The sequence below is a fragment of the Salmo salar genome, chromosome 05 (genome assembly GCF_965601325.2).
Source record: "Salmo salar chromosome 05, fSalSal1, whole genome shotgun sequence".
Lineage (NCBI taxonomy): Eukaryota > Metazoa > Chordata > Actinopteri > Salmoniformes > Salmonidae > Salmo > Salmo salar.
Genome location: NC_138295.1, coordinates 57,815,330 through 57,840,843, shown reverse-complemented (window position 1 = coordinate 57,840,843; position 25,514 = coordinate 57,815,330). Strand labels below are relative to the sequence as shown.

General features: G+C 42.6%; 1 protein-coding gene across 2 annotated transcripts; it reads right to left on the bottom strand.

The window, feature by feature from the left end:
• Positions 1–1,839: 1,839 nt before the first annotated feature.
• Positions 1,840–24,186, bottom strand: scn1ba (sodium channel, voltage-gated, type I, beta a). Of its 2 annotated transcripts, XM_014200656.3 has the most exons (6): positions 23,828–24,186; positions 10,342–10,508; positions 7,547–7,784; positions 2,643–2,784; positions 2,383–2,454; positions 1,840–2,099 (listed from the first exon to the last, which is right to left on the bottom strand). In XM_014200656.3, exons 1-5 carry the CDS (start codon positions 23,877–23,879, stop codon positions 2,388–2,390), a joined length of 666 nt encoding a protein of 221 aa, XP_014056131.1. In that variant the 5' UTR covers positions 23,880–24,186; the 3' UTR covers positions 1,840–2,099; positions 2,383–2,387. The 2 variants fall into 2 exon arrangements, with proteins under 2 accessions (XP_014056131.1, XP_045574355.1); XM_045718399.2 differs by lacking the exon at positions 2,383–2,454 and having other exon boundaries at positions 1,883–2,099.
• Positions 24,187–25,514: the final 1,328 nt, after the last annotated feature.

Genomic DNA, 25,514 nt, shown 5'->3' with positions numbered 1-25,514 from the left:
CTGTCCCACACTTCAGTTGCCCCTATGCTCTTCAGATTATATTATTACACTCTGTCTGTCTCTCTGTCTTTGTCTGTCTGTATGCGTGTTAAAGAGGGTCTTGTCAGAGACGCGAAAAGTTCCCACAAACATTTCCCCAAATATAAAAATCTGACAAGGTAGAAATTGTTTTGATTTAATAAACCAGACATAAAGCCTACTCCATTCTCACATGACAATTGTATTATGGTATAAAGCTGACCGTTTCGGCAAGCAACATTTCAACAGTAGTGTATACTGGATCAGCTCTCTTCAGTGAACATTTTAAATTACAGCAGAAGTTGATTATTCCCTATTCTAAGCCTGTTTTCTTCCAACATATATTCCGCTATTGAATGTAGAAGTTCCGTGAAAGGTGAATAGAATCTCTAATCTGACCAAATCAGCTTCAAGGTTTTTAAAGGGAATTTTGAATAATTAATTATCTTGAACATGAATTTGTTCACGTGTGGCAGTTATCATGCAATAACAATCCTATTATTCTTTCACTTTTCCGTACTTCAAATGTAGCAAACCCAGACCCCTTAGTAGTTAAACCCAGATCCCAATGAAATTATACAAGAAAGTATGTGTGCAAGATTGCGGTCCACATTAGGCAGTGTTATGCTGCCCCTGGAGGTATAATACAGAATTGACTGCCAAATAAGAATGACAGGGATGTCCGTTTTTTTCCAATAGCAGCTCACTGTATTCTGCTCCATGGGGATTGGTCTTTGACCAGTCAGACATTCCTCCTCTAGGCACACTGGACAAATTATGGTAGTTTCCCACGGCAGTAAAATGGTAGCTAATATCACAAGCCCTTGGTTGTTGTAAATATGGTAAGGAAAATCTAGCAAATAAAGCATTAATGAAATATGGAGAGAATGCAATTATACTGTAATAAATATATGACTGGATGTTGCATATTGAGGTTTCCAGTCACAACGGTAGAACGATAGTTTAAACATTTTTAACTGGCACTGCTATAATGTGACACTTTCTAGAAGGATACATTGATGGATAATTATAGCTTTGTGAGGAATTGACCATGTTGATTACCTTAAATCGTCTGACAAGCAACCCTCACAAGCTGATGTCCAAATGAATGTACATCAAATCACAACCATCCGTTTCACTCGCAAAATCTCAATGAGACTAACCGGTCACGTGAAAATGGTTCCCTAGCGTTGATAGATAGTTAGCTACAGTCCTTCTCTATCTACTGTATGTGCAGACATGAGTCCTATACTGGATAGTGAATTTGCCCTGATCCTAATGTGCTAAATGTACTTTTGGAGTTTGAGAGAGTTATCCACGTCCCCAAAAAAACGTCTAACATTACTAGAACATTTATGCTTTAACCTTTTAACAGGTGGACAGATGCTGTCAAACCAGGAATAGCTGCTCTGGATGTGTACAATCCATTACTCCCAGCTAGTCAACCGTGTGTTAGGCTACTACTCCTCGGGATACTCGTTTCATTAACCCGAATGCATAACTTAAAGTTTTCTTGGAATGTTTTTGAATATACCGGTAGGCTAGTCTGGATCTGCTCATAAATAGCCATGGAAGGTCTGATCAAGACAGGCTACTAAAACCATTGGGCAAGATTGCAGTTGAGTTCTGACCTCTAATTGCTTTCGTACAAGCACACTTTAGAATCCTGAAAATGACCTTTAGAAACATTAACGCCAGTAGTTATGATGTATCAGTAAACATGCAGCTCTACTTAATCTACAATGCTATGTATGAACTAACTTATTATAATGTAGGAGTGTTACAATGAAGATTTGGATTGCGTAACTAAGCATACATACTGTATTTACAACTCTCTTTATTATAGAACTGCTAGATAGTACACTCGTGCTGTAAATTTGCTTTTAAATACAGTGAAGTCCTTTTTTTCATTGGCTGTTTCACTTCTCATCCATCTGTTCTCTGGACAGGCCTCTTGGCTGCTTGTCCTCCTGGATGGGGTAATGCGTTGGTGTCATAATGGAAGTCTGGAAGAAAGGGTGAAGTGGAGGAGTGTTGAAGGGCTATCGAGAGCTATTCGTCGTTTGGAGCCATTCTTTAACCTGAAATGAAAACAACTTGTAAGGACATGGAGATGCCATGAGTCCACTAGTCCCTTGTGACTGCCTTGAAGGTGAAGTGTCTCCTGGATTTATTTTAGGGGAAGAAACCATCTAATATCAAGTTATAAAATCCTGAACTTTCCCTTTAAAATTCAAATGTAGGTGATTTGGTTCTGGGTGCTGATATTATGAGTTCGCATCAGTGACAGAACAAGAGTAAAGGAAAGAACAGACAACAAACGGCCAAGAGTCCAGTTCTGGATTAGTAGTAGGGGAAACCTACCAGTGCTATTCTGTCACTGCCACCATTGCACAGTTCTCTTTACTCTCCGAAGCTATAGCTAAGTACTCCGCCCTGAGAGACAGAGATAGAGACCAAGAGAGAGAAGGTGAGGAATAAGAGAGAGGGGCAGTTAGAAAGTAGCAGTTTTAGCTAGAAAATTACATAGCAAGAAAATAATATTTTCAGAGGAAGATTGAGGAAAAAGTGGGTGCTCTTGTGCGAATGTGTCTGCGATGAATTGGACCTGTTTGTCTACTCACGCGCTCTCTCTCAATGCTTCCTCGCCTTGTGCTGATATCTTCCTGTAGCAGTAAATCATCTCTACCACCAGCCATACCTGCAGCCCAATGATGGTCACATACATCATCACCTCAGACAAGATGGACGCTATCCCCCTGGTCACTAGAGAATGAGAGGAGGGGTTAAGAAAGAGACCGCCTTGGGCTTAATTAATTATTAATTAATTAGAAGCTATTTCAATGAAAATATACAGGTTTCTGAATGTCTGATGCCTCCTAGAAAACAAGATGATACAATTATCCCCAGACATCCACAAAGGTTCAGTGTTTCACTGGAAATGGCCCAGTTTTTCAAGGTCAACATTAATCTCAACTAGAACTGGTGGAATGACCTCAAGTAGTGGGTGAGCTGACTAAGCTTGCTGCTAAACCCAACATTCTAGAGACACTGTATCAACCTTTGTGGAAGCCTTTAAAATATTACTTAGGATTATGAAAGCAATTTAGCTCTTGGAAGTCTTTGACCTCTCCTCTCTTGAGGAGAAAAATCCTTCATCCAAATGCAGGTCCATTAAAGCAGTACTGTAGGTCTCTATGTATGTATGTATGTATGTATGTATGTATGTATGCATGTACACTACCGTTCAAAAGTTTGGGGTCACGTAGAAATGTCCTTGTTTTTGAAAGAAAAGCTAATTTTTTGGTCCATTAAAATAACATCAAATTGATCAGAAATACAGTGCAGACATTGCTAATGTTGTAAAAATGTTTACATTTTATTTCACCTTTATTTAACCAGGTAAGCTAGTTGAGAACAACTGCGACCTGGCCAAGATAAAGCAAGCAGTTTGACACAAACAACAACACAGAGTTACACATGGAATAAACAAGCGTACAGTCAATAACAAATATAAAAAAAGAAAGTCTATATACAGTGTGTGCAAATGGCGTGAGGAGGTAAGGCAATAAATAGGCCATAGTAGTGAAGTAATTACAATTTAGCAAATTAACACTGGAGTGATAGATGAGCAGATGGTGATGTGCAAGTAGAAATACTGGTCTGCAAAAAAGCCGAAAAGTAAATAAAAACAATATGGGGATGAGGTAGATAGATTGGATGGGCTATTTACAGATGGGCTATGTACAGCTGCAGCGATCGGTTAGCTGCTCAGATAGCTGATGTTTAAAGTTAGTGAGGGAAATATAAGTCTCCAGCTTCAGCGATTTTTGTAGCTGGAAACGGCAGTTTTTTTATGGAATATCTACATAGGCGTACAGAGGCCCATTATCAGCAACCATCACTCCTGTGTTCCAATGGCACGTTGTGTTAGCTAATCCAAGTTTATCATTTTAAAAGGCTAATTGATGATTAGAAAAACCTTTTGCAATTATGTTAGCACAGCTGAAAACTGTTGTGCTGATTTAAAGAAGCAATAGAACTGGCCTTCTTTAGACTAGTTGAGTATCTGGAGCATCAGCATTTGTGGTTTCGATTACAGGCTCAAAATGGCCAGAAACAAAGAACTTTCTTCTGGAACTCGTCAGTCTATTCTTGTTCTGAGAAATGAAGGCTATTCCATGCGACAAATTGACAAGAAACTGAAGATCTCTTGTACTACTCCCTTCACAGAACAGGGCAAACTGTCTCTAACCAGAATAGAACGAGGAATGGGAGGCCATGGTGCACAACTGAGCAAGAGGACAAGTACATTAGAATGTCTAGTTTGAGAAACAGATGCCTCAGAAGTCCTCAACTGGCAGCTTCATTAAATAGTACCCCCAAAACACCAGTCTCAACTTCAAGAGTGAAGAGGCGACTCTGGGATGCTGGCCTTCTAGGCAGAGTTGCAAAAAAAAGCCATATCCCAGACTGGCCAATAAAAATAAAATATTAAGATGGGCAAAAGAACACAGACACTGGACAGAGGAAGATTGGAAAAAAAAAGTGTTATGGACAGACGAATCTATGTTTGAGATTTTCGGATCACAAAGAAGAACATTTGTGAGATGCAGAAAAAATGAAAAGATGCTGGAGGAGTGCTTGATGCCATCTGTCAAGCATGGTGGAGGCAATGTGATGGTCTGGGGGTGCTTTGGTTGTGCTAAAGTGGGAGATTTGTACAGGGTAAAAGGGATCTTGAAGAAGGAAGGCTATCACTCCATTTTGCAACACCATGCCATACCCTGTGGATGGCGATTAATTGGAGCTAATTTTCTCCTTCAACAGGACAATGACCCAAAGCACAGCTCCAACTATGCAAGAACTATTTAGGGAAGAAGCAGTCAGCTGGTATTCTGTCTATATTGGAGTGGCCAGCACTGTCATTGGATCTCAACCCTATTGAGCTGTTGTGCGAGCAGAATGACCGTATGGTACATAAGAAGTGCCCATCCAGCCCAAAAATCTCTTCAGATTACCTCACCAAATGGACAACTAGAATGCCAAAGGTCTGCAAGGCTGTAATTGCTGCAAATGGAGGATTCTTTGACGAAAGAAAAGTTTTAAGGACACAATTATTATTTCATTTAAAAAACATCATTTATAACCTTGTCAACTCTTGACTATATGTCCTATTAATTTTGAAAATCATTTCATGTCTGTTTTCATGGAAAACAAGAATTTCTAAGTGACCCCAAACTTTTGAACGGTAGTGTATGTATGTATGTATGTATGTATGTATGTATGTATGTATGTATGTATGTATGTACAGTGCTTCAGCAAGTTTTCATACCCCTTGACTTATTCCACATTCTGTTTTGTTACAGCCTGAATTCAAAATGGGATAAAAAAATATATATTGCCCGTCGACACAATACACCATAATGACAAAGTGAAATCTTGTTTTTAGAAATGTTAGCAAATTTATTGAAAATGAAATACAGAAATATCTCATTTACAGTAGTATTCACACCCCTGAATCACCTTTGGCAGCGATTACAGCTATAAGGCTTTCTGGGTAAGTCTCTAAAAAGTTTTCCACACCTGGATTGTACAATTTCCCATTATTTTTCAAATTCTTCAAGCTCTGTCAAGTTGGTTGTTGATCATTGCTAGACAGCCATTTTCAAGTCTTGCCATAGATTTTAAAGCCGATTTAAGTGAAAAATGAAACTAAGCCACACAGGAATATTCAATGACGTCTTGGTAAGCAACTATATTTGGTCTTGTGTTTTAGGTTATTGCTGAAAAGGGAATTCTGTTGGAAAGCAGATTGAACCAGGGTTTCCTCCAGGATTTTGCCTGTGCTTAGCTCTATTACGTTTCTGTTTATCCTAAAAAAAACTTCATAGTCCTTACCGAGAATAATCATACCCATAACATGATGCAGCCATGCTTGAAAATATGAAGAGTGGTACTCAGTGATGTGTTGTGTTGGATTTGCCCCAAACATAACACTTTGTATTCAGGACATAGAGTTCATTCCTTTGCCACATTTTTTTCCCAGTTTTACTTTAGTGCCTTGTTGCAAACAGGATGCATGTTTTGGAATATTTTTTATTCTGTACAGGCTTCCTTCTTTTCACTCTGACATTTAGGTTAGTATTGTGGAGTAACTACAATGTTGTTGATCCATTCTCAGTTTTCTCCTATCACAGCCCTCAACTAACTGTTTTAAAGTCACCACGGTTTCCTTCCTCTCTGGAAACTGTGTTATAAGGACACCTGTATCTGTGTAGTGACTGGGTGTATTGATACACCATCCAAGGTGTAATTAATAACTTCACCATGCTCAAAGGGATATTCAATGTCTGCTTTCTTTCTTTAATAGGTGCCCTTCTTTGCAAGGCATTGGAAAACCACCCTAGTCTTTGTGGTTGAATCTGTGTGTGAAATTCACTGCTTGACTGAGGGACCTTACAATTATCTGTATGTGTGGCATACAGAGATGTGGTAGTTATTCAAAAATCATGTTAAACACTATTTTTGCACACAGAGTGAGTCCATGAAACGTATTATGTGACTTGCTAAGCAAGCAACTTATTTAGGCTCGCCATAAAAAAGGGGTTGAATACTTATTGACTCAATACATTTCAGCTTTAAATTTGAATTAATTTGTAGACATTTTTTTTTAAATGATTCCATTTTCACATTACGGGGTATTGTGTGCAGGCCAGTGACAAATTTTTTGGGGAAAAATTCAAAGGGTGTGAAAACATTCTGAAGGCACTGTATCTGTCTCTGTATGTACATGTCTACTGTATGTCTTTCTTGATACAGTATCTGCTTAATGGCCAGCTGTCATTGACAGTGATGTGTTGGACAATCATTGGCGTGGCTGTGGCTGAGCCTTTGGATTGGGAGATATGAGCGTTAATGACAGCTGTGACCGCTTCTGTGACAGGGCTACTACTACTACTAACCATCCATCAACAGCTGTATAGATAATGAGATGTATGACTGTTTCCTGTTCGTCCCTCTGTCATATGTCCTTGATTTTGATATCAATGCTTCCATTTTGAAACATGGTCCAATCTACCATGGGCTACCTAACCCTGACCCTAAATCAAAATCATATAACCCATGCATAACCCATCATCCGCTCTGACAATATTGGAATTTTAGTCAATTCAGGCATGGACCTCGAGTGTCGGTCCACTCTCGTCCTCTCTTCTAACCGTCCTTCCCTCCCTCTACCCCCCCCCCCCCCCCCCCCCCAGCACCCTCTCTCCCCTCCATCTCTTCCCCCTCCCTATGCAGGGTGTAAGTAAGCCTATGTCATGGCACTACTTTCACGAGGGTGATCTTAGTGTACTATTTCCCTCTCTTCCACCCTCCCCTCTCTTCTCCCCTCCTCTCTCCCTCTCCCCTATCCCAAGATGAGGGTGTGTGTCTACTATACTGTTTGTGTGTGTGTTCGTTTGCATGTGTTCATTTGTGTCTAGACCTAAGCCTAACCCTGTGAACCCTAAGCCAAAAGCCTTACGTCTTGGCACCACGTTGAGGTTGACGATCTTGGTGGCGTTGGTGTGGAACTCGTAGGAGGTGAAGGTGAGGGTGCGGTTGAAGATGCAGCGGTAGGTGCCCGTGTCGTTCCACGTCACGTTCAGGATGTAAATGGAGCCGTCCTGCAGGTCCTTGGTCTTCTTGCTGCCGTTCCAGTCCAGACGCTCGTAGAAGCGCTCATCCGGGATGTCGCTCATTAGATCCTCGTAGCTGTAGATCTATTGGGAAACACAATGGGGGAAAGTGAGACATACGAGCTTGCAATCCAAACTCATATGCTGTTAAATGGAGCAAATCAGTTAGGATTGGCCTTGTGGTTAGAGCGCATGCCCTGAGATTGGAAGGTAGGCCGTTTGAACCTTGGTTATGTCATACCAAAGACTGTTAAAGCATTAAAGAGATGTATTGGGGGAAAGGCCTTGCGATAGACTAGCATCCTGTCCAGGGGTGTACTTGTACATTGAGCTGCCTCACGCTCCAGAAACAGGAGATAGGATCCTGCTATTTTGGCTTGGACAAGATTACTTCGTTTTTATTCTAGGCTATATGAGACAGGGTTTGGTGAGCCAACACACTCATCCTGGGCAGATCATATTAGGATATTAGAATTTTTTATTTTGTCAAAGCACCAATGTTCTGCATCAACAAGGGCTCATATCTCTGGACTAAGTGCTCAATCAGGCACTTTGGTTCTGTTATGATTTGATTGTGGAGTGATTTCAAAAAAAGATGAAGTGATTTCTAAAGCAGTTTGGCTATTACAATATAAGCAGTGGTGGAAAAAGTACCCAATTGTCATACTTGAGTAAAAGTAAAGATACATTAAGAGAAAATAACTCAAGTGAAAGTCACCCAGTAAAATCCTACTTGAGTAAAAGTCTATAAGTATTTGCTTTTAAATATACTTCAGTATCAAAACTCAATGTAATTGCTCAAATATACTTAAGAATAAATATAAATAATAAAAAATTCCTTATATTAAGCAATCCATACTCCACCATTTTCTTGTTTTACTAAAATGTACGGATAGCCAGGGGCATGCTCCAACCCTCAGACATAATTTACAAACGAAGCATGTGTTTCGTGAGTCTGAAGATCAGAGGCATTAGGGATGACCAGGGATGTTCTCTTGATAAGTGTGTGTGAATTAGACCATTGTCCTGTCCTGCTAAGCATTCAACATGTAACGAGTACATTTGGGTGTCAGGGAAAATGAATGGAGTAAAAAAAAACTTCCAAGTATTTTTACATCAATTTAAGTATCATTTGCAGTGTTTCTCCTGATACAGCATGCATGTCTATAACAGCATGCATGTCTATAACAATTATTGCTATCAATAAGAGATGGTTTTAGTTTTCCTCAGTGTCAGATGTAAACATACACATGTTTCCCTACAAGGAAGGAGTGTATTCCAACATCAATACAGGGCGGCCATTAGCCATTAAATCGCTCCAGCACCTAAACGCATACATGAGGAGAGAGATCCCATCAGGAAGTGGTGTAGGCAGGCCCTGACTAATACAGCCTCAACAAGGGCTCCTGCTGGGAGTGGCCGCAGCCAGTTGCCTGGTTTGACACTACAATATTTGGAAACTGTGAAACAAAAGTTTGGATGTTAAGGGGTGAATCCGTTTTAGACCAGTGTGCATAACTAAAACAATCTCTTATTGACAGCATTGCATGATTTACATGGCTGTGATGCTCTTTCATGATAAATGATAGCGCCCATTTCACTGGAGAAAAGACCACTTGTTCTGCTGACATAGAACTTGCCTACTAAATGTATACATGCTTGTTTTGATTGATGTGTTTTGTCTTTTTACTGAATGAGTTAAAATGATCTATCTTGATGTGTCTCCATTGTACAGCACCCATTGGTGTGATGACTTAGTAGTCATTGTGTTCAGTGGGGCTCTCCCATTCATGAATTGCTTATGACACCTCGCTTCACAATCCAAATTAAAACTAAAAGACCTGCCTTTGTTGCTGATACAACAGACAAGTCAACCTGCTTGGCTACCTCAATGACCCCTCATGGGGTCGATCCCCACAGAATGAATGGGGACACTTTTTAAACTCTAATGGGAGGGATCACTTATTGTGCACTTGCACACTCCCTGTCATAGATTTAACAGTGGTGGAAACTCCCTCTAGCCAATTTTAACACCAATCCAATCCTTTAAAATCCATGTCAGTGCAAGTGCAAAGTGCAAAGTTGAATAATACAAATAATCTATTACATTTCTGTAGCGGTTTTCATAAAAATCAAAGCGCTTCAAAGGCAAAAAACAAACAAGCAATACATCATGAGTAGCCTAGCTATAGTTAGCTAGGTCAACCAATACATAATGAGTAGCCTAGCTATAGTTAGCTAGGTCAACCAATACATCATGAGTAGCCTAGCTATAGTTAGCTAGGTCAACCAGTACATCATGAGTAGCCTAGCTATAGTTAGCTAGGTCAACCAATACATCATGAGTAGTCTAGCTATAGTTAGTTAGGTCAACCACTAGAGGCAAAATGTGGAGAATCTAAGGTGTCTCAACAATATTTATTTTCTCCTGAAGTGTGCACTCATTCACTACTTCCCACACATCTAAAATCACTGGATTTGTGCAGTCATGAGCTAGTGGGAGTACCTTATTTCTTCTACCAGTCACTTCCTTTCAAATCAGTGAAGGAAAGTGAACAGGTGCACATTTTGGGAGGAGGAGAGATAATTGGGATACATCCCGCTACTGTCCCTATGGGCCCTTAGATCCGTGTCTACTCACTTTTGTGAACTCGCTCTCCCCTTTGGGCATGAAGGACCATTCAACAGTGGCCTCGGCGGGCACCTCGCCCCTCATCTTACAGGAGATACAGCCCAGTTTAAAGCCTTCGTTGACCACTGCGTCAGTGTCAGAGTCCACCTCCACACACGCTCCATGGCATAGAGACGCTGAGGAGAGATAAAGTACAACAAACATACAAGTTAGCCATGGATATTTGTCTTTACAGCCCACTGGGCACACTGGGTGAATCAACGTTGTTTCCACGTCATTTCAATGAAATGATGTTGACCCAACGTGGAATAGACGTTGAATTGACGTCGGTGCCCAGTGGGAGTGCACTCTTCTTTTACAGCGGTCACATCCGTGCAACACGATAATTTGATCACTATAAGCGGTTGGTCAATATAACCACGTTCACAAAAAATGGGGTGCAGTGTACGAGTAAATCTGAAGTAGGCCTGAGAGCCATAATGGTTGTTGACCCTTGTTCATTGATCCATGGCTTGAGAACAGGCTGACACAAAGCCAACGCTCTAGTGATATTGTCTCAATACGTTGCAGGCAAACGAATGCTAATGTCTCCTAATGCTTGTCATTTGAATTGGCAGATAATATGACAATGATATGGAAAGGATATAATTCAGAGGTTTTGTTTTGCGTGCTTGCTCCTATCGCTCATAGCATGCTTGTATTTTTTTCAATATCAGAGCATAAATTCTTTTTTATTTTTTTTATTTCCACTCATAATTTCGATATATACATTTTGTTGTCGTTTTGGTCAATTGTGTTGTTTTTTTCAGATTCATATGGTCTCTTGACGAATTAGCTAAAAAAGCTACAATGGCTAAGGGTGACCTGGATGTAGAAATTGAGGGGAAATAAACAGATTGCAGTGAGCGATGCTAGTCTCCTTGCAGCCTGTCTGCGAGGTATATATAAGTAAGCTATTTGCATATATAGACGCATAAGTCTATATATGCCATCATATTACATACTGTACATCGGCCGAGAGCAACACACCTGTAACTGCAAGTGTTTCTTTCTCATACTGCACCCTGCAGTTTCCACAAAGGCATCTGCACCTGCATCGCTCTCAACCAATGATCTCGTGCTATTTTCAGCTTTGACCTCTGGCGATGCTTTTTTGTTCAACCGTAATGAGATGAAGGGGACAGGATACACATTGCACAGGTGGTCAGATGGAAAGGGACTTGAAAATAAACCAATACATAGTTTGGTTGAATTTCATAGTCATCATTCATAATATACTACCTGATATGCACCAATGTGAGAACTCTCTGATAGAAATATTGCAATACTGATACAGATGAAGACAGAGAGAGAGAGAGAGAGAGAGAGAGAGAGAATACTGCAGAGAAAGAGGAAGAAACGGAGGGAGGGAGGGAGGGAGGGAAGAAACGAGGGAGGAGGGAAGGAAGGAAGGAAGGAAGGGAGGAAAGAGAGAGAGAGAGAGAGTTAACACAGCTATTTCCAGGAGAGGCAGAGGAGGGAACAGGCGTAATGCTTGCTGATTCACTGCAGAGAGAGGGGGAGGAGGAGAGAAAGTTAACATCACAACAGTTTCATCACATCAGCTACTTCCACATGGGGGGGGGGATGGATCGGGAGACAGCCCATGCAGACAGACGTGTAGAAAGGGGACAGAGACGGCTGGTTCTGACTGCTCAGAAAGGAAAAGACCCGGAAGGAACACAGACCTGAGGACACAACACTGTCACATTTCACACTACCACCATATCATCCAGCATAATGAGAGAGTTGGAAGGGGGTTGGGGGAGGTCACAAGACAGGAGATAATGCTGATGCACCATTGCTGCAAGACAGCAGGGGAAGGAGAGAGAGAGAGGGAGAGTGGTGAAAACTGACACAGTGCATTGTAATTATAGAGTACACAAACAGTGGCAGGCCGTTGTTTGAAGAGGAGTGAAGAGAGGAGAGGAGAGAGGCACAGTGGGGAGGAGTGGATGCTGCTGCCGGCTGTTCATAGCGGAGACAGCGAGAGGAGAGGAACAGAACATGCAGAGTGTGTAGACTCATCCAAACAAAGTGCAGACTCAGCGACCTATCATCAACCTTCTGCAAACTCATTTCCGGTAATGTGACAGACACAGCACACAATATCCAAATCCATTGCGTAATCTGTTGACGGTTGGGCAGAGATTCGCTTTATGCAACTAATATTCCAGAAACTGCAGATTAGATTAGGAGAGGAGGCAGTGTGGGGGATTAGCCGTTGATATCAATTTACTGAATGCCCTCAGTCTGAATGCAACAATACAAAATGGTGAGTTATAGTTCAGTCCCTGAAAAGGCTGTCTATCTGTCAGTCCCTACAGACGGATGTTGGTAAAACAACTGTTAGGAATGGAAGGGATTGCAAGAGCATGGATGCTCATTCTCTGAGCCAGAGAGGAGATAGAAGCAGAGGGAGAGCGAGAGAAAGTATAAAAGAGCGTGATCTACAGTAGAGTGAAGGAGGGAGAGAGAGAAATAGAGAATGAAAGAGGAATCTATAGAGCGAAGGAAAGAGGGAGAGAGAGAGACAGAAGGGAAGCAGATCACGTCAGTTTCCATGACAAGGTTACCACCCATTCACAGTGGAGATGCACACACACACCCTCAACCTGGGGAAATAGCAAACATCCATGACATGTCCCTGGACACTAACCAAGAAAGAAACGTTCCATAGTAACAAATATGTGTAATGTACTGTTTGTCGCATTCATTTTCTCAGAGGAATTGACACATCTAGACCAGCGTCTCATTTGAGGATGCAAGAATTCTTGGATCTGTGTTGAAAATGGCCTATTGACACTCCCCTAGGTGTTTTCTATCTTTGAATTAGAATCTCCAGGGAAGGAGTTGTGTCCATAGTACTGTACGTTGAAGTGTGGTCTGGGGACTTCTATCAGATCAGGGAAAGAGAGCATGTCACATGCCCTAAAAGACACATCTTTAGAAACACCGTCCTGCCTTTAAATGCTCAAAAGGCAGCATCCTGTCGATTGGGACACAACCTAAAGTGTTTGTTGTCTAATATCTATCTAGTAGTACCATCTGTCCCACTTCGAAACAGACTAAAGTATATTGATGAACTAAATGCTCTCCCGTCAATCACCACCTCCCTGCTTAATGGATACCAAACCTACTAGTGATCATTTGTCCTTGTCTGCCCTTGCTCAACTTCATATCTCTCTCTCGCTCTGTCCCTCTCTCTCTCTCTCTCACACACACACACACACACACACACACACACACACACTAAAGTATATTGATGAACTAAATGCTCTCCCGTCAATCACCACCTCCCTGCTTAATGGATACCAAACCTACTAGTGATCATTTGTCCTTGTCTGCCCTTGCTCAACTTCATATCTCTCTCTCACTCTGTCCCTCTCTCTCTCACACACACACACACACACACACACACACACACACACACACACACACACACACACACACACACACACACACACACACACACACACACACACACACACACCATCTCAGATGTAATCAGTGCGTCACTGCTGAGTGAGAAGGCATTGTCGTGAGACACTCATCAGGAAATCACTTTGGAGCACTATCCTCCCTCCTCATTGGTCACCCTGTCTCCAGGCCCAATACGTTGGCTGTTTGTGTGTGGAGGGTTTTGTGTGTGTGAACTGCTTCAACCCGAGGCTGAACTGCTTTGACCCAGAGAGAGAGAGGGAAATAGGGAGGGAGAGACACTGCCATGTCCCCTCTTACGGAGGACCCCGCATCAGTGGTGCCTGCCTGTCTAGACTGACTAGGAACGGAGCGCCAAGCGAGAGTAGAGGATCAACGACCAACAGTCAGTTTATCTATCAAATGTATGGCTACCACTGCAGATGACCCTGGGCATGTGTCTGTGTTGTCTCGTCGATTGTTGTAATTAGATCGAAACAAATATTTTAGTTCAATCCCAAAATAAAGGCTATGCATACTTTTCTTACATTTAATGGAAAACTTCTTTCATGTTTTTTAGAGTACTGTTTTATCACTGAGTACATAACAGGTACAAACTTTCTGCCATTATAGTAGCTACAGTCAAGTAAAACATACTTAAGAACGTGCAAAGAGCTTACAAAAACACTCCGTGTGTGTGTGTGTGTGTGTGTGTGTGTGTGTGTGTGTGTGTGTGTGTGTGTGTGTGTGTGTGTGTGTGTGTGTGTGTGTGTGTATGTGCGTGCAATTAGGACATTTGGTCATGGTCCAGATTAGTGGATTAGATTAAACGGATAGATTACACCGTCCATCAAATTTACAGATTTGAATAATATATTTCATTTTGAGGCTTTTCTGAACACCTAGGAGAAGCTTGAACCAGATCACAACTGCAAGGATTTGAATGATCTAAACAGTGCAATGGCTGCTGCATTTCCATTTACAGTCTTCATTCCCAAGATGTTAGCACACACAACTTAAGCCCATCAATCAGGAAGGCTATTTGAAATGGGCAAGTGAAGAAATTATGGTAATCTTAATTGAAGATATGAACTATTGAATTGATCTCATCTCCAAAGTGCTTGAGAGTTTGGAGAGGCTTGACACTTCCAGTATGCCATTAACATTGACCTCGTCCTCTAGCAATTCCTGCTCGTCTATTTGACAGGCTATGGGCCTGTACTGGTCACTCTAACAGCGAGGATTCCTCAAGGCTGCCATTCTTTAGATTTGATATGTCTTTATGTTTCACATTCTTGTCAACAGCAAGGACAAGCGAGGCAGGTAGCATGCAGTTTAGTCATATTGGGGAAAAACTGAGATAGGCCCATTTTGGTCTTCTTGTCTCACCATCTACTTGTCTCAATCATCTGCTTGTCTCACTCTCATCTACCTGTCTCACTCTCATCTACTGTATTTGAAGACCAGGCTTCTTTGAGGATTCTGTCTGTCTGTCCTTATCATCACCCACTGTCTGTCCTCTCTCATTTCCTCTCCCTGAATGGGTACAGATGTGCACAGCACGCCAGACCCTGTCTCTCTTTGGGCTGCCCTCACTTGGCCTGTCCAGCAGACAGACTGGCTGCTTTATTTACCCGTTGCAGAAGTGCTGTTACATAACGCTCATACCTCCACCCCAACCTCTCTCTCTATCTCTCTCTCTCTCTCTCTCTCTCTCTCTCTTTCTCAAAAACTATTTTTTTGTCAGCCTGGTCTCATTGTCCTCCATCACTGCAGCTCTCTTTGTGCAGCAACTCCTCCATTCTCTCCATCCCTCCATTCTTTTGATGCACTGACATCATTTTAAGAGATTTGGATGTAGTGCTGCCAGCGAGGGTAAACTGTGTGTCCTACAGATGGTAGCGTGAGGGCCGCGGTACTGCTAACGGGGGCAGGTTTAGATGGGGACATGGTGTGCATACTGTGTGTCCTACATTTGGGACAACGAGTGGCGGTAGCGGTTGTTTCGTTTACAGGGGCAGGGTTAGAGGGGAACAGAGGATGGCTGGGGGAGATAAGCTCTCCATAAATCTCCCATTTAAGGAAACGCTTCCTTTATTGTATTCAGAGCCTCAGCATAAACAAAGCATGCCACACGGAAGCATAAGCAAAACCACACAGAACATACTTATACATACATACATATATACATACATACAGAATATACTGTACACTCATAGATCTGACCATGCATCAGCAAACATTCTCTCTGATTTGTGCTTTCACCACCACTCTGTAATAGTAAGGGCCACGTGTGCGTACTTGCCTGACGACTCTGATTTCTTTCCCCTGCTCTATGTTCACTACATACTTCAGTCTGACTGCTATCACTGAAGTCGTTTGTGGTGATGTCAAAATGAAGGGTGTTGTACAAAACAAAGTCATCAGTGATTGGATCGTCTCTAACCAATCAGAGTAACAAAGCCAATGACGAATTTTCCAAATGCTGCTTTACCCACATGTGTTCTGGCTCTCGCCCAACCCATCGGTTTTCTGGGACCAATCAGAATGGTAAGAATTTGTTAGCGTTCTAGAAATCGTCTGGGAGGTACTCAGTTCCAGACTGATTGCGGAAAAGAAACTAACGTCCGTGGGCGTGGAGTAGCATTTGGCCGGAGAAAGGAGTTTGGATAGCCAGACAATGTGTGTTCATCCATTCAAATAGAAACATGCAGGTTTTTCACATAGGGCTGGGATCATGAACTAGATTGGTGACGATTTTTTCTTCAGCAAATGGTCGGGGGGCCGGAACATTATTACAAATAATTTGTAGACTGCAAATTGACTGCAAGAAGCCCAAACAGATACACTACATGAACAAAAGTATGTGGACACCTGCTTGTCGAACATCACATTCCAAAATCATCTGCATTATTATGGAGTTTGTCCGCCCCTTTGCTGCTATAACAGACTCCACTCTTCTGGGAAGGCTTTCCTCTAGATGTTGGAACATTGCTGCGGGGACTTGTTTCCATTCAGCCACAAGAGCATTAATGAGATTGGGCGCTGATGTTGGGCGATTAGACCTGGCTCACAGTCAGCATTCCAATTCATCCCAAATGTGTGCGATGGAGTTGGGGTCAGGGCTCTGTGCAGGCCAATCAAATTCTTCCACACCAATCTCGACAAAGCCTTTCTGTATGGACCTCTCTTTGTGCATGGGGGAATTGTCATGCTGAAACAGGAAAGGGCACTCCCCAAACTGTTGCCACAAAGTTGGAAGCACAGAATTGTCTATAATGTTATTGTATGCTGTAGCGTTAAGATTTCCCTTCACTGGAACTAAGGGGCCTAGCCCGAACCATAAAAACAGCCCCAGATCGTTATTCCTCCTCCACCAAACTTTACAGTTGGCAGTGTGCATTGGGGCAGGTAGCGTTCTCCTGGCATCCGCCAAACCCAGATTCATCCGTCGGACTGACAGATGGTAAAGCGTGACTCATTAGTCCAGAAAACGCGTTTCCGCTGCTCCAGAGTCCAATGGCGTCGAACTTTATACCACTCCAGCCAACGCTTGGCATTGCGCATATTGATTTTAGGCTTGTGTGCAGCTGCTCGGCCATGGAAACCCATTTCATGAAGCTCCTGACGAACAGTTCTTGTGCTGACGTTGCTTCCAGAGGCAGTTTGGAAGTCTGTAGTTGCAACCGAGGACAGACTAATTTTACACTCTTCACAATATAATCCAGGATGGCGTAGCAGTCGAACGTGTGTTTTTGTCTTGTCCCGTGTATATATTGTTTTCTTCGTATATTTTTCTTATATATTTTAATCTCACTTTCCATCTACGGACTGAATATACCCTCCTGCAATCCGCCTCACCCAATGTGGTACGGATCTGCTATTTTTAAACTTTAGAACCGGAACCTCCTTCAGAAGCTAGCCAGCTAACTATCTACTAGCTAGTAGTCAGTTAGCCACTGCTAGCGGTCCTCACCGTTAACTCGGACATCAGCCAGCCTCAACCCGGTCAATTCCTGGCAGTCTGCACAGTGTGATATCAACTCAAAGCATATTGGACTGCTTTTTCTCTGCCACATCTCCGGATTCCTACCGCAAGCTCTGAACCTTTACACCAGATCATCACAGCTAGCTAGCTGCTATCTGAGTGGCTACTCCTGGCTAACGTCTTTGTCCCGAAGCAAGCACCAGTTAGCCTGGAGCTAGCCTGGAGCTAGGCCCATCTTCCGGCTAGCCAAAGAGGTCCACCAGCCAATTCTTGGGCTACAATACCTCTTTTGCCAATTGGCCTGGACCCTTTACTGCCGACACGGAGCCCCGCCGATCCATCATGACTGGTCTGCTGATGTATCCGTCCAAGGTGGTTTCAACAGGCTCTTCCATTGCGACGTCGCCGGATGCCCATCTGCTAGTCCCGGCCAGCTAGCTGTCTGAATCGCCATGCATCCAGCTCGCCTAGCGTAGCAGCGACTACGGAATTGGCTCCCTGACTCATCTAGTGCTACTCATTGGACCCCATGATCACTCGGCTACACATGCCTCTCCCTAATGTCAATATGCCTTGTCTATTGCTGTTTCGGTTAGTGATTATTGTCTTATTTCACTGTAGAACCCCTAGCCCTGCCTAATAGTCCTTAGATAGCCCTTTTGTTCCACCCCCCCACACATGCGGTGACCTCACCTGGCTTAACTGGTGCCTCTAGAGACAAAACCTCTCTCATCGTCACTCAATGCCTAGGTTTATCTCCACTGTACTCACATCCTACCATACTCACATCCTACCATACCCTTGTCTGTACATTATGCCTTTAATCTATTCTTCTGCGCCCAGAAATCTGCTCCTTTTACTCTCTGTTCCGAATGCACTAGACGACCAGTTCGTATAGCCTTTAGCCGTACCCTTAACTTACTCCTCCTCTATTCCTATGGTGATGTAGAGGTTAACCCAGGCCCTGCAGCCCCCAGCACAATTCCCATTCCCCAGGCGCTCTCATTTGTTGACTTCTGTAACCGCAAAAGCCTTGGTTTCATGCATGTTAACATTAGAAGCCTCATCCCTAAGTTTGTTTTATTCACTGCTTTAGCATACTCCACCAACCCGGATGTCCTAGCCATGTCTGAATCATGGCTTACGAAGGCCACCAAAAATCCTGAAATTTCCATCCCTAATTATAACATCTTCCGACAAGATAGAACTGCCAAAGGGTGCGGAGTTGCAATCTACTCCAGAGATAGCCTGTAGAGTTCTGTCATACTATCCAGGTCTGTGCCCAAACAATTTGAGCTTCTACTTTTAAAAATCCACCTTTCCAGAAACAAGTCTCTCACCGTTGCCACTTGTTATAGACCCCCTTTAGCCCCCAGCTGTGACCTGGACACTATATGTGAATTGATTTCCCCCCCATCTATCTTCAGAGTTCGTACTGTTAGGTGACCTAAACTGGGATATGCTTAACACCCCAGCCATCCTACAATCTAAACTAGATGCCCTCAATCTCACACAAATTATTAAGGAACCTACCAGGTACAACCCTAAATCTGTAACCATGGGCACCCTCTTAGATATCATCCTGACCAACTTCTAAATACACCTCTGCTGTCTTCAACCAGGATCTCAGCGATCACTGCCTCATTGCTTGCGTGTGTGATGGGTCCGCGGTCAAATGACCACCCCTCATCACTGTCAAACGCTCCCTAAAACACTTCAGTGAGCAGTCCTTTCTAATCGACCTGGCCCGGGTATCCTGGAAGGATATTGACCTCATCCTGTCAGCAGAGGATACCTGGTTGCTCTTTAAAAGTACTTTCCTCACCATCTTAAATAAGCACGCCCCATTCAAAAAATGTAGAACTAAGAACAGATATAGCCCTTGGTTCACCCCAGACTTGACAGCCCTTGACCAGCACAAAAACATCCTGTAGCGTTCTGCAATAGCATCGAATAGCCCCCGTGATATGCAACTTTTCAGGGAAGTCATGAACCAATATACTCAGTCAGTTAGGAAAGCTAAGGCTAGCTTTTTCAAACAGAAAAATTTGCATCCTGTAGCACTAATTCCAAAAGGTTTTGGGACACTGTAAAGTCCATGGCGAATAAGAGCCCCTCCTCCCAGATGCCCACTGTACTGAGGCTAGGAAACACTGTCACCACCAATAAATCTACGATAATCGATAATTTCAATAAGCATTTTTCTACGGCTAGCCATGCTTTCCACTTGGCTACCCCTACCCCAGCCAACAGCTCAGCACCCCCTGTAGCCACTCCTTCACCCAAATCCAGAGAGCTGCAAAATCTGGATCCCTACAAATCAGCTGGGCTAGACAATCTGGACCCTCTCTAAAATGACCCGCTCTTGCATGCTCTTCAACCGATTGTTTCCCGCAACCGCCCGCCCAAAACCTACTGGCTCCAGGTCATCTATAAGTCTTTGCTAGGTAAAGCCCCACCTTATCTCAGCTCACTGGTCAACACACACCCACCCGTAGCACGTGCTCCAGCAGGTATATTTCACTGGTCATCCCCAAAGCCAACACTTCATTTGGCCGCCTTTCCTTCCAGTTCTCTGCTGCCAATGACTGGAATGAATTGCAAAAATCACTGAAGCTGGAGTCTTATATCTCCTTCTCTAACTTTAAGCATCAGCTGTCAGAGCAGCTTACCGATCACTGCACCTGTACACAGCCAATCTGTAAATAGCACACCCAACTACCTCATCCCCATATTGTTATTTATCCTCTTGCTCTTTTGCACCCCAGTATCTCTACTTGCACATCATCAGTTGCACATCTATCACTCCAGTGTTAATGATAAATTGTAATTATTATGCCTGTATGGCCTATTTATTGCCTTACCTCCCTACTCTTCTACAATTCCACACACTGTACATAGATTGTTTTCTACTGTGTTATTGACTGTACATTTGTTTATGTTTAACTCTGTGTTGTTGTTTTTGTCACAATGCTTTGCTTTATCTTGGCCAGGTCGCAGTTGTAAATGAGAACTTGTTTTCAACTGGCTTACCTAGTTAAATAAAGGTGAAATATTTTTTTACTTTTTTTAAACACTTCAGCACTCGGCAGGCCTGTTCTGTGAGCTCGTGTGGCCTACCACTTCGCAGCTGAGCCATTGTTGCTCCTAGACGTTTCCACTTCACAATAACAGCACTTACAGTTGACCGGGGCAGCTCTAGCAGGGCACAAATTTGATGAACTGACTTTTTGGAAAGGTGGCATCCTATGACGGTGCCACATTGAAAGTCACAGAGCTCATCAGTAAGGTCATTCTACTGCCAATGTTTGTCTATGGAGATTGCATGGCTGTGTACTCGATTTTATACACCTGTCAGCAACGGGTGTAGCTGAAATAGCCAAATACACAAAGAATACACAAATGTGAAGGGGTGTCCACATACTTTTGTATATACAGTGTATAATATTTGACTAAAACATAATCATTTCAAACCTTACTTACATTTTATACAATCATGTGTCTCTATTATGCATGGGAACACTTGGGAATAGATTTCCAAAATTAACATCACTTGGAGCTGATTTCCTGGGATTTTATGGTCGTTTTTGTCCAACAATGAACCAGTTGGGGAAACCTGACATAGGGGGTCAGTTTGGCCTATTTATAACATATTTTATTGGGGAGAGATGGATGACTCTGTTACACAGTTCCACACAGGTACAGGTGTATGAATAGCACCATAGGGGACATTTTCCAAATTACCAACTGGCGCATTAGCATTGTAAACCAGGACCTTATTCCCCAAGAGCATTTTTCTATACCTTGCCTCCTGCATTGTCTAATGAGGTTGTAAAGGCTACTACAGTGCTGTGAAAATGTATTTGTCCCCTTTCTGATTTTCTCTATTTTTTCATATTTCTAATACTGAATGTTATCAGATCTTCAACCAAAACTTAATATTAGATAAAGGGAACCTGACTTCACAAATAACAACAAAAAATCTATAATTATTCTATTTATTTAATGAACAAACTTATGCAACACCCAATTCCCCTTTGTGAACAAGTAATTGCCCCCTTACACTTGATAACTGGCCGTGACAACCCTTAGCTGCAATGACTGTAACCAAATGCTTCCTGTAGTTGTTGATCAGTCTCTCACATGGCCGTGGAGGAATGTTGACACGCTCTTGCATGGAGAACTGCTGTAACTCAGCGACATTTGTGGGTTTTCATGCATGAAATGCTCGTTTCAAGTCCTGCCACAACATCTCAATTGGGATTAGGTCTAGACTTTGACTAGGCCATCCCAAAACTTAAAATGTGTTGCTTTTTAACCATTTTCATGTAGACTTGATTGTGTGTTGTGGATCATTGTCTTGCTGCATGACTCAGCTGCGTTTCAGCTTCAGCTCACAGGTGGATGGCCCGACATTCTCCTGTAGAATTGTCTGATACAGAGCAGAATTCATGGCTCCTTCTATTAAGAGATTGAGAAACAGCTTCTATCTCAAGGCCATCAGACTGCTAAACAGCAATCACTAACTCAGAGGCTGCTGCCCACATTGAGACCCGATCACTGGACACTTTAATAAATGGTTCACTAGTCACTTTAAACAATGCCACTCTAAATAATGCCACTTTAATAATGTCTACATATCTTACATTACTCCTATCACATGTATATACTGTATTGAGAGCCAATCACTGGACACTTTAATAAATTGATCACTAGTCACTTTAAACAATGCCACTTTAATAATGTTTACATATCTTACATTACTCATATCACATGTATATACTGTATTTTATACCATCTACTGCATCTTGCCTATGCCGCTCGGCCATCACTCATCCATATATTTATATGTACATATTCTCCTTCACCCCTTTAGATTTGTGTGTATTTGGTAGTTGTTGGGGAATTGTTAGATTTGTGTGTATTAGGTAGTTGTCGGGAATTGTTAGATTACTTGTTAGATATTACTGCACTGTTGGAACTAGAAGCACAAGCATTTCACTACACTCACATTAACACCTGCTAACCATCAAACTACCACCACCATGCTTCACCGTTGGTATGAGGTTCTTACTGTGGACTGCAGTGTTTGATTTTTGCCAGACATAATGGGACCTATCTCGTACATGACCCAGCTGTGCTTCAGCTTCAACTATAGGAAGCGTTGGATTGATGTTATTGCATCTAAAGGTGGCACAACCAGTTATTATTGAGTGTACGGGGACAATTACTTTTTCAAACAGGGGCATTGAGTGATGCATAACTTTGTTCATGAAATAAATGAAATAAGTATGTCATTGTTGTGTTATTTGTTCACTCAGGTTCCCTTTATCCTTTATCTAATTAGGTTTTGGTTGAAGATCTGATAGCATTCAGTATCGAAAATATGCAAAAGGAGAGAAAATCTGAAAGGGGGCAAATACTTTTTCATAGCACTGTACATGTAATATGGATTCAGAGTACATTATGTGCATTTGTGCATACTGTAATATATTTGCTGTTCGATTCCCACGGGGGGCCAGTACAAAAAAAAAAAAAGGCATGAAATGTATGTATTCGCTACTGTAAGTCGCTCTGGATAAGAGCGTCTGCTAAATGACTAAAATGTCAAATGTAAATGTAAACCATAGTGAAGCACACCTCACAGCACAGTCCATTCTGTTTTCCATGATGCTAGGTGGGTAGACACAGTGGGCTTGTGTGACCGATTAAGCAACAATGAGTACAGGTAATAATCTACACTGTTCCATGCTGCTGCTACTGAGCCCTCAATTTCAACTCCAACGCATGGCCTCATCTCATCTCGTTATTCGCTCTGAAAACAACAGCAGCTGGTTTAGGTTTTTAGTGAGCAATCCGGCAAAATGAGGGAAACACTCGCACGCACGCACGCTCGCACGCACACACACACACACAGGTCTTGTTCTTTGCATTTAATGGGAAGGAAAGCTTGGTTAAACAGTGCACAGGACATTCAATATACTGTATCTCTATTATTTAACAATCAGTATAACAACAGCAGTCAGTGCCCACCCACTGCCCACTCACCTTGCAGAGCCCACAGCGCCAGCGGGACCAGCAGCAGCTGAACTGCAGACATCCTGGCAGAGGGAAGGGAGATGGCTCTCACCGATGCCAACCGGCAAGCACTCTCACACACACACCACAAACACCACAGACAGGGAAAGACAAAGAAAGACCGTAGGTCTCTGTCTATTAGCAGCTACTCCAAGTAAAGTTGCTCCCACAGCAAAAACCTCTGGGTCTTCAAAATGTCTTCACTCTCTCACTCCAGTGAGGATGAGTAAAAAAAAAAACTCAAGCGAAAAGTATCAAAACACAACTGGAGCGTCTCAACCAGTCTGGGGGAGGAGATCTGAGGCAGGACCTCTTCTGGCGAGGCGCAGCGCACAGACAGAGTACATTTTTAGTCCTCCTCTTCAGCTGGTGCTCGGCCTACGGGGTGTCCCTCTGGGGGGGGGGGGGGGGGGGGGGGGGGGGGGAGAGTGGGGCGAGTGGCCAGGTGAGGTGGATGTCAGCTCTAGGCTGCGTCCTTGTCAGTGCCCCTTCAGCGTCAGGAATAAGCAGCCTCCTCCTTACCTCACCGGCCTCCGTTCTAAATCAGACTGGTGCCTGTCCAGCTGATAGTCTACAGAATCCACAGTCTCCACACAACCGTATTCAGTTACCAACGATGAAGAAATAATGCCCTGCGTCTTAGGTTTCAGTATCCCGGGTTGCTCGTTCAAAGCTTTTGTTCAACTATTTATAATCTGGACGCGTTGGTTGGCAATGAGACTGAGTGCACACAGAAAAAAGCAACGTGGTAAATAGACTAGCAGCTGATATGATTCTTTGTGATGAGATTTTTCAGGAAGACATGTTGAGTTTAGGCTCAGAAAGTAGAAGACAACATTAGTGTGTCTGATAGAATTTGTGCATTTCATGGAAGACAGATAATTGTGCAATGAGTTTGAGAGATGCAATGCACTATTCAACATAAGAAAGTGTTATATTTGCAAAAATAAACATCATTCCACAACACTTATGATAATTGATGTTTTACATGACATTTTTGTCATTTAGCAAATGCACTTATCCAGAGGACTTACAGTAGACGTACTTAGTCATTACATTTTTGTTCTTGTTCATACCAATTCACTCGTGCATGGTGACACTAATCCCTACAGGTCAGGATAACAGGTCATTCTATACACAACAATTAAGGGTGATTGGCCAAGAAGGCATGTAGAAATAACTTTACAATAGGCCTATCTAACTTTTTACCATGTGTTATTATAGCAGTGGTCGTATACATACCCTACTAAACTACATTCCGATATATTATTGGATATGACTATACAAAGCACAACATTAATTAATCAAAATGCCTAATTTAAAACCCGAATAAAATTCGTGACTTTCTCTGATTCTGGCCACTTCACATTTTAAAAAGATATGCTGCGTTTATGAACAATATCTGTCGTTATGTACGGTACCCTCCTATTCCTTATTTTCTTTTCCCATGTGTTCCTCTTTAGATTATATTCTCCATCGCGTCTACTCCAAGGTTTTCGGTCGACTGTTGCCTCCCAGGCAATTCCGTGCGTTTGAGAGATCTGTTGCGGCGAGTAAAACGTGGCACAGAATTTGACCAATAAAACGTAAAAAATCCCATTCTAGGCACTTTCAAATAATATCCACAGTAGGCGTACGAACAGGCTATTTTTCAACA

Coding starts and splice junctions, on each gene's coding strand:
- scn1ba (XM_045718399.2), bottom strand. CDS start 23,879: ATGTCTGCAGTTCAGCTGCTGCTGGTCCCGCTGGCGCTGTGGGCTCTG. Junction 10,509..23,827: donor GGCGCTGTGGGCTCTGCAAG/GTGAGTGGGCAG, acceptor ATCTCTCCTCAG/CGTCTCTATGCCATGGAGCG. Junction 7,785..10,341: donor GGGAGAGCGAGTTCACAAAA/GTGAGTAGACAC, acceptor GTTTCCCAATAG/ATCTACAGCTACGAGGATCT.